Source organism: Cydia fagiglandana, chromosome 16 (genome assembly GCF_963556715.1).
Source record: "Cydia fagiglandana chromosome 16, ilCydFagi1.1, whole genome shotgun sequence".
NCBI classification, from domain to species: domain Eukaryota; kingdom Metazoa; phylum Arthropoda; class Insecta; order Lepidoptera; family Tortricidae; genus Cydia; species Cydia fagiglandana.
This window is the reverse complement of record NC_085947.1, coordinates 10,155,890-10,170,749: the sequence shown is the minus strand read 5'-3', so window position 1 is coordinate 10,170,749 and position 14,860 is coordinate 10,155,890. Positions and strand designations below refer to the sequence as shown.

At 35.9% G+C, this 14,860-nt stretch overlaps 1 protein-coding gene across 2 annotated transcripts in view; it reads left to right on the top strand.

The window, feature by feature from the left end:
- Positions 1-14,860, top strand: part of LOC134671939 (transcription factor HNF-4 homolog) — a 30,411-nt gene that overhangs the window by 9,344 nt on the left and 6,207 nt on the right. The window contains exons 1-3 of one of the 2 annotated variants that reach the window (XM_063529813.1): positions 8,565-9,373; positions 11,831-12,014; positions 13,362-13,456. In XM_063529813.1, coding sequence (XP_063385883.1) covers positions 9,166-9,373; positions 11,831-12,014; positions 13,362-13,456 — 487 coding nt within the window. In that variant the 5' untranslated portion in view covers positions 8,565-9,165. Of the gene's footprint in view, positions 1-8,564; positions 9,374-11,830; positions 12,015-13,361; positions 13,457-14,860 lie in introns of those variants that run through there. The other variant, XM_063529811.1, reaches the window with a different exon arrangement.

Below are 14,860 nucleotides of genomic sequence, written 5' to 3'. Positions count from 1 at the left end.
AACCTAGCAATGGTTTTGAGATGGGATTGAGCCCCTACCTACCTACTGACCCTAACTAAATCCGGGCCTGTTAAAAAGAAGCAAATCACTTTGTAGAAGTAAATACATAGTATGCTATATACGCTTTTACGACCAGGGTGATGGAACGGTGAAGGTGTTGATATTATAATATGTATACTCGTAAATAAAATATGTTGTCTTCAGTTGAAACTACATTCTGTGAGCGGCGCGGAATGACGCACAACGTAATATGTAGACAAGATAGCATAATGTTTTTATGACTAGAACTGGTTATGTCACAGTCACAAACACCAATGAAATGGTACAAGTTAAAACAAAATGTTACGTCACCACAGAAGGCAAGAAAAGACGGGAGGAAGATCCTTATATTTGATACCAATGTTAGCTGAAACTGATTTTAATCTTCAAAATATTACTCGCCGATTGTTGTTGAAATTAACGTCGTGCTCATCATTGATGCCTTGTAAAGCTGGCGAAGGATGTAGAATCGTAGATCCTATATATTTCCTTCTAAATTGCTCTCATAACCAAGCAAAGTAAAGAAAGTAGGCTATCTATAGTCGAATTTCGCAACCTCACCTGTTGCACGTCATTAGGTAATATAGAGGGCGTAAAAATGTTTCCTAGGAGCCCTCAGATGAAAGATACTGACATTGACGGCCACGTGAAGTAGTGAAGCAGCTGATAAGCTGTCGACGCTATTGAACAGGTGTTCGAGTTCAACAAACTCACCTTTGGACCTGTATGTTGACTAACATTACCTACACTTCTAATTTCTATAATCGTAGCGTGCATGACGCTCTATGATGGAGGGTGTGATTCCAGATCGTTAGATTCTTTGATACGAAGGTTAGAGGTGCGCTAAATTAAGATATTCTTCATTTATTTTTATTATATAAGTGACAGATGAAGATATTATGCGATATACGTCATAATCATAATTATGCGATGCGCCGAATGTCAAGAATTTGCGTATTTGTTCTGATTAAAAATAAAGTCTGAATTAATACTCAATTAATTTAGTCCAACTAATTAAATAAAAAATTAAAATGTGCACGTAGACACCTAATTTACACAGGCTGACGAAAATTACGTGCGTACCTTAGAATTTACTTACCATAATAATATTTATTTACCATTTTATTAGCCTTGGCGTGTGACTTAGCCTTGACTTGACTACTTGGATAGTAGTAAATAACGTTTCCGTATGTGTCAAATATTACATAACATGTTGAGTTGAGGTAACACCTGATGTCTAATGGACTTACAGTGCTTTAGCGCGGCACCGTGTTGTTTGGCTTTAAACTTATAAAGCAAGGAATACCTAGCCAAACTAATAGACATAATAGAAGTAAGTATGCCTATATCAAGTAATAGAAACTCAATAAACTTTACTCCGCCGGTTAATCAATCTTTAATTATAAGCTGAATATAAGTATTCCAGTTCTCGAAAACTGCTGTAGGTAAATATTTATTTGATGAGGTATCAAGACTCAAGGTAGTAAACTCGCGCAAATAATTTTTCGATGAACGATTATTTATCGGTCATATAAGTAGGCGAAAGTTAAACAGAGAGTGAAAAGCATGGAAACAATAGGTGTAATTCTGAAATGACGAGCAAGTCCATAGAAGATATAGCTCTGATGTTATGCGGATATATGGTTTTATCAAATTATCACAGTCCATATTAGATAATAACTTAAGTCACATGACTTTAATAATATCCTGCTTGTTCAGCGTGTGATGTTTGTGCGAAAATTATTATTATTTATCTGTATATAATACGGGATAGTGGACCTCATACGACTGATATGATTAGGTATCTAAGTAATCTCTAATCTCCGTATCAATGTATTAGAAAAGTATAGAATCCAAAAACAATAACAACAAGCATACACGTTTGTTACTTTTGATTTCTAATAATATCACGTGTCACTTATTTATCAAAATAGTTTGATAAGAATAGTTGTGCCCTCTTTAAAAGTACGAAGAATTTCGTACATTGACCTGCCTGTTCCTATCTCTATCGCACTCGCATAATTATTATATTTCTGTCCCGCCGATCATGCCGGCGTTCCTACCATACCTATGTGCGAACATTAGAATTATATCATATGCTGTCCGCATATGATATACATAATTACGTGATAAATGTCGGGGGTCAATGTACGAAATTCTTTCTGCTTAGCTTCCATACTTTAGTAACCTTCCGCGCCCCGTTGCCTCCTTGCTACGCCCCCACCCGAACGCCCATCCGCCTGATTGGGAACTCCAAAATTGCATCTTGCATCATTGGACGTTATTGGACATTGGACTTGCATCGTGACTGCAAACCGAAAGTCCAAAGTCCATTTCGTCACAGATGTTTCTGCAAGTCACGATGATGCGAACATGTAATCAGAAAACCCAGCGGTTTCATATAAATACTGTGTATGTTAGTAAAAAAAAGTAATTGTGGTTCATCACAACATATTTTTGCTTTATCATCACAAAACTGTATTTTTATACCAGTCTTCATTCTTTTTTTGTGGTCCGCAGCTGAATAGACACAAATGCAATTGAAAATAATCTCCTATTTCGACAATAACAAGTAATAATAAAAATATGGCGTTAATAAGCTTTGTATCATTAGTACAGTCATTATAGATTTTGACCCGTGAATAATTAGTTCTTGGATTTTTTTTTCGTAGGTCCCTCGGGGGGGTCACTGGGAGTGTAAATTCAAAAAGTAGGCTTAATCAGGCTCCTGCGTATATTCAAAAAATGGCTTTTTTCCAAAAAACGGTTTTTCTTCAATAACTCGGCCTTTTTTGATTTTACAGTAAAACCGTAAGGACAAAAATTGTAGGAAATTTGATTCTCTACAAGTTAGTCCAGTCATTATATCCAAAAAACCGACCCTTCCCGTGAATAATCAGTTCTTGGATTTTTTTTTCGTACGTCCCTCGGGGGAATCACTGGGAGTGTAAATTCAAAAAGTAGACTGAATCAGGGTCCTGTGTATATTCCAAAAACGGTTTTTTTTTTAATAACTCGGTCATTTTTGATTTTACAGTAAAACCGTGAGGACAAAAATTTTAGAAAATTTGATTCTCTACAAGTTTGGTCCTCACAATTTTTCTTCTAGGATCGATAGTTTGGAAATAAAATTTGAAAAAAGGGACAAATTCAAAATATTTTCAACATCTCGTTTATTTTCAACTTTACGACATAAATGAAGAGGACTAAACTTGTAGAGAATCAAATTCTGAACAATTTTGGTTCCCACCTTCTTTCCCCCAAAATCGATATTTTAGAAATTAAACCTGAAAAACGCGACAAATTCAAAATATTATCATTATCTCCTATGTTCCACGCTTTACGACATAAATGAAGGGAAACAAAGTTGTAGAGAATCAAATTCTGAACAATTTTTGTCCTCACGGTTTTACTGTAAAATCAAAAATGACCGAGTTATTCAAGAAAAACCGTTTTTAGAATATACACAGGACCCTGATTCAGTCTACTTTTTGAATTTACACTCCCAGTGATTCCCCCGAGGGACGTACGAAAAAAAATCCAAGAACTGATTATTCACGGAAAGGGTCGATTTATGGATATAATGACTGGACTAACTTGTAGAGAATCAAATTTCCTATAGTTTTTGTCCTTACGGTTTTACTGTAAAATCAAAAATGGCCAAGTTATTGAAGAAAAAACGTTTATTTGGAAAAAAAAACATTTTTCGAATATACGCAGGAGCCTGATTAAGCCTACATTTTGAATTTACACTCCCAGTGACCCCCCCGAGGGACCCACGAAAAAAAAATCCAAGAACTAATTATTCACGGGTAGGGTCGGTTTTTTGGATATAATGACTGTACTACATATTTATATAGGTATAGAACTATTCATTTCGCGTGGCCCTTAGTATGAATGATTGTCTTATTATTTACTAACTTGGTAAAAAGTCACATATACAGGGCGTCCCACGGCTATGCCACATGGAGGGAAAGTACCCTAAATATTGTAGATGGAACATTTTACTGAAAGAAGACATTATTTTAATTTAAAAAACAATTTAAACTGCATACATAGATTTTTAAATAATTACATGGTTGAACCGGGAATCGAACCCGCCACACGAGAAAAAAAATCATCTGTAGCTTTATCATACCGATCGAAAGGCTTGATCATAAGGATTATTTTTTGCTAAAGAACATAGTGTCAGAAACAAAAGGAAGACCATGAATTTTAACATTTGATGTGAAATTTAGCGAAATAATCAAAAGAGTGCGGCTTTGTATTCAACAGAATGAGACTACATTTTGAGCATTTGATAAATTAAATTGATTAATTTTGAATTAAAAATGTTAAAATTCATGGGCTTCCTTTTATTTCCGACACTATGTTATTTAGCAAAAAATAATCCTTATGATCAAGCCTTTCGATCGGTATGATAAAGCTACAGGGTGATTTTTTTTCTCGTGCGGCGGGTTCGATTCCCGGTTCAACCATGTAATTATTTAAAAATCTATGAATGCAGTTTAAATTGTTTTTTAAATTAAAATAATGTCTTCTTTCAGTAAAATGTTCCATCTACAATATTTAGGGTACTTTCCCTCCATGTGGCATAGCCGTGGGACGCCCTGTATTTACTATTAGGCGAAACAGCTTAGCTATAGCCAAACAGACTATTTCTTCAAGAAGGGCTATTAGTTTGATTTAAGTATGTTGTTATTGTGTCCGATCAGCGATCACGCTTGGTTGTTAATGTTATGAATTTCAGGATCCAGTATTCTCAACATACGTTTTTTTTTTAATTTTGACAATGTACAACCGGCGTGCAAGTGGATACTTACCCGCTTGATGAATGAATTCCAAAAGAAAGTATGCACTTATGCACTCGCTGTACATATCTAAAAAGCTTAAGGAATAATCTGCACATAATTGAAACCTTTCCAAGAAGTTGTTATTACTTGGCTCTGACGTAATGTTCGGCAGGAAAATACGTAATCAAATTGAATCCTCAAACCACAGCAGGGTTTTTGTGTAGCTACCTGCTTATTTCATCACACTGGCTTGGCTCATAACAGGTCGTGCTTTACGTAGATACCTATGACACCCAAGGGAGTACTGCAATTTGTTTGAATTATATATATTTTCTAACGGGCTATTTTTTGTGGTATTTTTTATTATTTTAGTCTACGATTTTTCGTCATTCATGGTAGGTATAGGTAATTAAGCTTCAGGGTTAAAATATTTTATTTGTTTATTTTTATGGCTAAGAAAAATAAAAAATATTTCAAGAAAAAAAATAACATTATGTTAAATCGGTGGCTATAGGTATGCTTAGTTATTGTTTTTCATAGCCCATATCAAAAAGACCCTCCACTAGTAATCTGCCTAGAAGTATTTAAAAAATTATTCAACCCCATAAGGACACTTCACAAAATTGTCATACATATGTCACTAAAATAACTTTTATTCCACCCCTGCGGCGGTAGCACGGTCGCATTTTCATCGCTTGCCACCATACCCGTCACGTTCTAACAAGTAGGTATGTAAGTGTGAAAGTCACGGGCATAGTGACAGGCGATAAAAATGAAACAATGCTGCGCCCGCTGTGCATTAGTCGTTTATCAGTAGGTAGGAATATCTAAGTATTACACAAATTACACAATATTTAATTTATATGACGTTCTATCCAGGATGTCGGTTAGTTGGTGCATGTTTACGACGGAGATTCCTAACCTAATGCGCTCTCTGTCAATACTGTTATCAAACTGTACTGTAGCTCTCACATTCTAGTTTCAGCCAGTTGTATGTCCCTTGTTTTGTTGCAAAAATGTACCTTCTAGTGGCGAGACGTCAATAGGGTATCGTCTTGGGTCGTCCCATTCGTTTTTGGTCAAGTTCTTAAATTAGTCCTATTCTGCTTTCGTCACTCATTCTATATTGAAAGCCACCGACGATTGTGACAAATGTAGAATGAGTGACGAAAGCAGAAGCTAATTTAAGAACTTGACGAAAAACGAATGGGACGACCCAACACGATACCGTCAATAGAAATATGATTGCTTCCGACTATTTTATGTTTTTTTTTATTGATTAGGGAAACAAACAGCATATATAATTCGTATAGCCTAAGAAAGATATTTTAAAACATTAGTCAGCCAAAACAGTGTCCACTGAAAGTTTATTAACTTTAATACAATTTTGCTCTGAGAGTCATCATCATCATCATCATTTCAGCCTATATACGATACGTCCCACTGCTGAGCACAGACCTCCTCTCATGCGCGAGAGGGCTTGGGCTATAGTCCCCACGCTAGCCCAACCTGAGAGTGCTACATGCGATTAGGTATGAAATGTAAAGTAAATGTATAGGTGTAACACAATTAAATGAAAATAATAGAAAATAAATAAATAAATTGAAAATAAAGCAGCAACATATCTAGCACAAGCACAAGGTTGGAAGAAAAATATTGTATTTAATTTCCGGGGTCCTACACTTAAATACTTACCTATTTTAATACACCTAAGAGATATTTACTCAAATTATTATTTTTTATTTTGGACATTACCCTAGCAAAATCGTATTTAAGCTAACTTAACCTATTGCCATAAAACTTGGTATATCCAAGGCGTTATAAAAAGAAACGGCCTTTTGTGGGGCTTGATATGAATCTCAGTGCCACTTGAAAAAAAAGTAAAAAAACACCAGGAAACATTATTAATATTATAAGCATTAAAAAGCAAGCGGTTCTTCTAAATGACCCGTACAGACAATGTGGTTTCGAATAATACATTAATTACAGTTTAAAAGCTTGGTTTTTAACCGTTTTTTATTCAGGAACAAAGCACTAGCAAAAGTAATATAAGCATAGACATAAAAACTAATATCAAAAAACTTTAATAAGTAGGTACACTTTGGAATATGTAAAGTAAGACCAAGAAAACCCTGCAGCGATTTTGATAGCATATGCAGTGCAAGTGTTATTTAATACGTCATAATTTCATGGAAGTTGACGTTTAAAATAACACTTGCACTCTGCCTTTCCTGGTCTAACTCTACTTACAGTTTTAGACTCGAAAATAATTCATGTATTCAATTCAATGTACGAGTATATATTTATTTATAACAGTAGGTACATATTAAAAATTACTTGACAATAACTTTAACATTATTTAACAATTGAGAGAGTGTTATATAATGTTATACCTACCTGTTACTAGTGTTACTTATAATATAACATTTAATAATCTTTACAATGTACATATCATAAAAAAAACAGCAATTCCTAGACGTTAGATGAATCAGAAGTTTAAAAATTGATGTAGGTAGTTCTAATAAATATTGGTACTACTGCAGGTACAGCTTACTCGAGAATCCTGAGATGATTGTTTACAAATAAACGTATCTAACGATATTTTTTTAAATTAAAAAACGATGAAATTGAACGATATTTTAATACATAGTTATTGATATGCTATGAGACGAAAACATAATTACTGTAATCACCTACATATATGTATTGTTATTCACCATAAATATCAGATGTTTGCAAAAATCATTGAGGTTAGTGGCATCGTTTTACAATCAATAAACAAACTTAAGTTTCGTGGTATCATTAAGATTCCTCATTAGTGAACTTTAATGTACTATTACGAAATGTGTTATTTATGGCAAAAGTATCGAAAAGGAGAGTAGAGCGTCTCCGCACCTATGTGTTCATAACATTTATTTGTGTCGATTAGTCGCTCCTTTCTACTTTTGCTAGACCCGGAGAGTCGTAATGGCTATGCGAGTTGGAGGTCTGACTTGTATTGGGCGAGTGAAGTGTTGCGTAGGTAAGTTTTAAGCAACAACCTCGGCACCAGTCACCCGCGATAGCCGGCGACCCGACCTGAGATAAACACGTCTCGCCCGCGACTTCAGATCCCCTCCATCTGACTCTATCTTCATTGATATTTGGGCCATATAGGTATCTAGAGTTTTTTACTCTGAAATGAGCGCAGGAGCTATAAGATGGAATCGGTGTCCAAAAAAAGCTCTGGAGAAGTGATTTAGGTATGTGTGACACCGAGATTTTTAATTTTCACGTTACAGTAAAATCTAGTATTTGTTAAATAGGTACGCCTTGTATGACAAAAACCTTAATGAATAATGGTGTTACAATATGTTTTAGTAAAATGGGAATTTTTGAAAATTACTACAACTAAGTACTATAAACATTCTTGATCTACGAATTAAAATATTTTGTAACTTATTATAAAAATGCAATCGAATCAGAATTTTTCGCACAACACAACAGATCAACAGTACAACAACAGATAGGTACCTACCTAATTATAAATACTACACATTGTGCAGAATGCACGTACCGTTACGTTTTATTATTTTAATCTTACCTACTTATATTATAAATACTTAATCTCTCGCGACTTATATGACCAACTCGCGGTTATCTATATCCTGCATAGGCGCATTAATAAATGAAAACAGCTGACAACAAAGGAACAAAGCGAGTGTGTGTGATCTAATTAGTCACAACTGCTTTGCTAAGTTATATGCTGTTATGGTAGAAGTTGGTCAGCTGCGACCGAATGATTCGTCGGTGCGTGCGGCGCATCCGCTGCACTTCCGATAACGCGTGAGTCAACCGCGCGCTCAGCGCGGGCTGATCTCGGGCTCGGGTCATTCATAGGTACTGTCTCATCACCCTGTCAGCAGTTTTCGCACTTCGCAATGTACCTATAGGTGTCGTGGTCACAGTCCCCTGTCAGTCGAACTATCGCCGCGTGTGAGACAAGTCGCGTCCGGCCACCCGACGCCGCGACAGTAAACACGATTATCGCCCGGCTACGGACACCAATAGTATGATAAAAATGAAAACAATACCCTGACGGATCCGCTTAGTGCCCGGTACCCTCGAAGTGTTATTACAGTGATTTAAAATAACGCATATGGCTTATCATTTGGAGACTTGTGTGTCAACAGTGATAACAGTGGCGGTGACAGTTATTTCGGCGCATTACATCACCTGTTAATTAGTTGAAGCTATCATTATTGTAGCTATCAATCGGGGATCAAGGGTAGTCGAGTCAGTAGCGCCTAAAAGGTGGAAGAGGCAGCACTTCTTTGTCGGAGGTGCTAGGAAAATGCCAGTGTTCGGTTGCGAGATGTTGACATCGTCGGAGCTCTGCCCCATGGGGTACGGAACGGCGCCAGAGTACATGCTTCCGGGGCCCGCCATCACCTGGGACAAGCCTCAGGAGAGGCAGACCTTCAATTTCACGCATAGGAGTCTCTCGGAAGAGCTGAATCGCCAACCATTGGCCACCACTGTGTACAATAATAATAGCGGAGGTGGGTTTCATAAAATGTCACGTGACAACGTAGATTTATGTTTTATGTCTATTGATCGCATTGTGAAGTAGATTGATTTATAGAAGTCAAAGAGTTCGTAGATCGGGACCCTTTGAAAAATATTTAAATTAACCACGCGTCGTTATTGTATTGTGTTACTAGTACCTACACCTACACATAAGCAACGTCAATGTCGTTATACCTTTATATTCGGGAAAGGCAGATGAAGGGTGAAAATTTTAAATCATTGAATATGATTTCGATAGCTAGGTATCATTGTTATTTTTACATTAACTAAGTCTCTTTGAATTTTCCAACGACCTTACTACATTTTTTTTATTACAGTAACACGTTGCGATTATGGGTTGTTTTTCGTCAAAATTCCCTTGGATACAATATCGTATCTCAATTATTTAACAAACTGCTATCGCTGAGGCGATAAAAACAGACTCGGACACTTTCGAGGCGTAATAACTGACTTATTGAGTAATTTTACACTTGATTTTGCGAAAAATGAGACATGCTTTTCAAGCGATTTTGTCAATGTGACCCAGGCTGAATTAGAAAAAAATACATCACTACTTACCTAAACTACCTACAAATACTTATATTCAAATATTCATTAAATATATACTTACCTACACTAAATATATTTCATAAAACTTAGAATAAGTACTTTTCTTAATCTCTTGATAACACAATGCATTCTTTGAAAATGAAATTAAATTTATTATTATTCATAAACGCATTATTATACTAGGTACTTAGGTATATTATGAAAGAAACACAGTTGTACATATTGTAATTCTTTTAGTTTAATAGTTTTTATAGGATTCAGTCGTCAACTGAAAGTGAAAACCCTCTGAAACATCCAGCATAGATGCAATTCCAAATATCTTGAAAATGGCTGCCATTATTTACACCACACATCTGAAAGCAGTTTTGTTTGGCACCAACGACAGAGCTAGGTCCTCTTACCTAACATCATCCAATCTCTTTGACGCTAACTATTAAACTCTGAAACTACACCCAAGGCCAAAAGTATGGAAACAACGTAGTTTTCTTGAATGTCTCATGTATCTATCTTTGTTGTATAGTATCCTAAAATTTGCATTGAGCAACCCCAAAATATTAAAAATTCCCGCTACATATCAAAATATCCTTTAATATTGTTGAAAAGATAAAAAAAAGTTAGGACAAAGATGATAGTTGAGGACAGTTTTTTCAAATTCTTATTTCTCTATGGACACCATACAAAAATCCTCCTCTCTATCATAGCCAGCATTTGAGTAATTTACTATTCAAATGTTCTATTATTAATTTTACCATATTGTTTTTCAAATCGTCAATGAATAATATAAAATCAAACTTTTCTATCAAAGTATAAGCTTGTTTCCATACTTTTGGCCTTGGGTGTATAAATCAAAATCTATGTGGTATGTGGTGTGATATGTGGCTTCCCATAACAGAAAACAGTACTTGGGCAACGTAAGCTATGTTTATTTCTTATCTTAAATACTTATACCTGTACTTACATAAGAACTAAATTCGAATGAAGATTTCTTTTTTATGCCATAGGACTCTGCTCATCGCTATACATAATATATAAATTTACATAGATACCTATATGTAGTATAATGTAGGTAATTATCAAAAAGTGGTCGTCAAAACCCGCGCCAAAGCTCCCAAACCTGCCTGCTGACGCCAGAATCGACGGCATGACGAGTGTGAATACATTAAATACTTTCAAATACCTACCCAATTCACTAAACATTTTGTCTCACCTGCTCGTCTCCAGTATCAGAGGACCTTGAGATTCGTAACGATCACGCTTAATTGTATGTCAAAAATACAGGTTACGCTCAGTGGTTTAATTATTTGTTACCATAACTACCTACGAATGATACGTTGCTAGCCAGTAGACATAAATGCTATAAAATTATAAGTGAAGGCATAAAAAAGTTTGATGTTCGAATTACTGTTCGTATTTTCCTTATTCGCAGATTATGTTTCCGAATTATACTAGTTATAATTTGCTTATTTAAACTATAAACAAGAGTAACACTTCATCGGCATTTGTTGTTTTCAATAAGTTGCTATTCGGATAGCATATAGGTTAGACAAAATATATTTACTAAAAGGCATAATAACAATTGGTAACATACCTACCTATATTTCAAGGGTTGAGTTCCATGTACTCCTATCTCCTATTACTTTAGCGTCCACCATTCTCGACCATTTGAATTTATTCGCAGACGTATGCCGGTTTCCTCACAATGTTTTTCCTTCACCGAAATGATAGTGATATTCTGTACATACACTCCGAAAAACTCATCGGTGGGAGCCAGGATTTGAACCTGCGACTTCAGATCAAAGTCGGACGTCAGATCCACTCGGCCACCACCACTTTTTAATACCACAACGATATGTAATATGTATATTCTGTATTGTCGACAGACAGCGACATGCAGCTAGAGACGAGCAGCAGCGAGGCGAGCGCCGGCAGCTCGGCGGCCGTGTCGCAGCACTGCGCCATCTGCGGCGACCGCGCCACCGGCAAGCACTACGGCGCCAGCTCCTGCGACGGCTGCAAGGGATTCTTCCGGCGCAGCGTGCGCAAGAACCACCTCTACACCTGCAGGTACTGCACTGATGATGCTCTCCTGACCGATTTCGGCCACAGCGACTGTGTTCTCTGGAGTAGGCAATTTTTTAGCCCGTGTTATTAGACTGTAGCTGATCCACTCTCTGGTGCGCCCTTAGGTGTACGTAGTGCACTATTACAGTAACATTGCCACTAGGAACTGGCTGTCACTTAGACATACCTATGTACTTTTTTATTTGAGCGCATATTCTCCCACTAATGCACTTTTAGAATGGAAAAAACCGGCAGTTGCGCACGCTACACATGAAATCCCCGTATACGCTATAGCGTGCGCCGCTTAGGTAAGCTCATTCTGAGTTTTAACCTCAAGCTAATTTTTAATAAAACACGTTAGTTTGGCCGGTAGGATATTAGTAAAATATTTAATATAAATATTTAATTAGTATAATATTTAATATACTGTTTTGTAGTGCGATGTAGTGAAATATTTAATATTGATATTATGTATTTTATAAAATTTTATACAGCCATGACATTTTTATTTCCAAGAAAATTGACGAGTGACCACATGCATTGACAAATTGTTGTTTTTTTCAAAGACGGCCAGCGTTAAACGATTTTCTGCAATATGTTTCACATGCAACTAAAGTTAATAGATACCTACATCCGTGTCTCGTGTTATCTACTATGCATGCTGAACTATAAGTGTTCACCTTAAGAGTTTATCTCTGTATTTTCTTTAAAATATTGCTAATGCCGCACTTAAATCCTATAGTCAGGAACTATATAAATACACATTATATTGTTATTGATTTTACTTAAACTGAGAGCACTCGACATAGCAACCACTTAGACACTTGTACGCACACGTGCGTAATGAATAATGAACTCGTGACATATGTAATACACATTTGCTAAGTTGGTGTATCTTGTCGTGACGTTGAATAATGCCTACTAACAAAAAAGTAAATAAGAGCTTTATAAACTCAGCCTAATGTATTTACAAAAACTGTCCACTGACAGTTTTATATTTTGTTCTATCTTTTATCCTGGACAAGAAACAGAATATTTCACCCGAATATTATGCTAACTTAACTCTTTATTTAAGAAAATCTGAACCAAAATCAAAGGTTTTGATAGAAATTTGATCCCACTGAGGAAATCCAGACAATTTCATTCCATCTACACGTACCGTAGGTGTAGATGGAATGAATCGAATTGACGTACCTACGCCATGCCATTATCAAGGAGAAGCTAAAACTTACGTATGGTATTAATATTGACACAGTACACGGAATTGCCAACTTCATCGATGTTTATTCGCCTTATTATGCAGTTTAAATCGAAACTGTGGTTGTAATAGTACACTGTTTTATATTTCAGGTTCAGCAGAAATTGCGTAGTGGATAAGGACAAAAGAAATCAATGCAGATATTGTAGGTTAAGAAAATGCTTTAAAGCCGGCATGAAGAAAGAAGGTGAGTGCATGTGGTTTAAGGTTTAAGTTATAATGAAATCAATATAATTGTTTATTTTTCCAACATGTAACATGTAGCTATTGTCTTTTAGAAATAATTACGCGCCATTTAAAATACTATAGTGAAACTGACTAGTAATCAACTGGGGAGGGAAATGGAAGCTTTTTTGTTTTATAAAAAAGTAAGTAGTGCCGATATACAAATTGTATTTACACATAAGTGCCTATTTATAAATATTATATTTCGAGGCTACTTTAAAAAAACTCGTTTCTAGAATCAAAAGAAAAGTTTTGTAACTATATACAGAGTTACTGCGTTTTAAATTTGAGTAGCAGTGTATAAAGTATTCAATGTGTAAGTATTCAGTCATGTAAAAAATGATAAATGGTATTACTAAGTATGTCTGCAGGGTACTACGTACCTTCACCTAATTAAGGGCTACATGCACCATCCAAAAACCCGGGGTTAACCGGTTAACCGGTTGCCATGGTTACCAGTACGATTTGTCACTGGGTAAACGATTTAACCGGTTAACCCCGGGTTAGTGCAAGTGGCGCTAAGTGGAAAGTAGACATATGGAGGGCTAAGGTCGTCAACCGATATGCTCTTATTGGCTTTATTGCCTGTCTCAAGGAAACGAGATTACAATATTAATGTAATGTAGCTATTTACTTTAATTAGCTGTCATCAACTATATCGCAAACAACATTTCGTCGCAATTAGCTCGAGATGTAATTACGCGGTAAACACGCTTATGAATAGAACCAACGTTATTTGTAAATCATTTATAATGAAATCATTAAGTATATGTTTAATTATTGAAATATTTCGAATAGCTGATGCGCGCGGTTTGACGTTAGGGGTGGGAATACAGCGCAAACTTCCTTACTGTTGTGTACAGTAAGGAAGTTTGCATTCGTTACCATTCATGGTAGAGCACAATGAATCATGATCTGTTCTATGTATTTACATTATACCTAATCTAATGTTTTCATGGGATGTTTATGTATGTGTTTGAGGGTCAGTTGCATCAACCACAATGCGGATTTTTTAACGCTGACAGACGGTTTGGTGCAACTGACATAATATTGAGTCTTTCTTGCAGTGGTCTTTAAAGTGGAATGTCTTAAAATTGATTTGTCACTTAATTAAACCAGATCGCTAAATTATTAGCTAAGTTTAATAAGGAATGCAATTTGTATAAAAGCCGTTATTGGCGTCTAGGCTTGCCGCATATTCATGAAGACTACATTGCAATTGTAACTTTTATTCTTCTCAAAAAAGGGCTCTTAGGCACTGTACATACATAAAAGTTTCAGTACCTATACTGAATTGACAGTTTCTGAACATCTGTGTTAGGAATATCGTCGTCGGTCGTGGAAATAGAGTATATTCAATGTGATC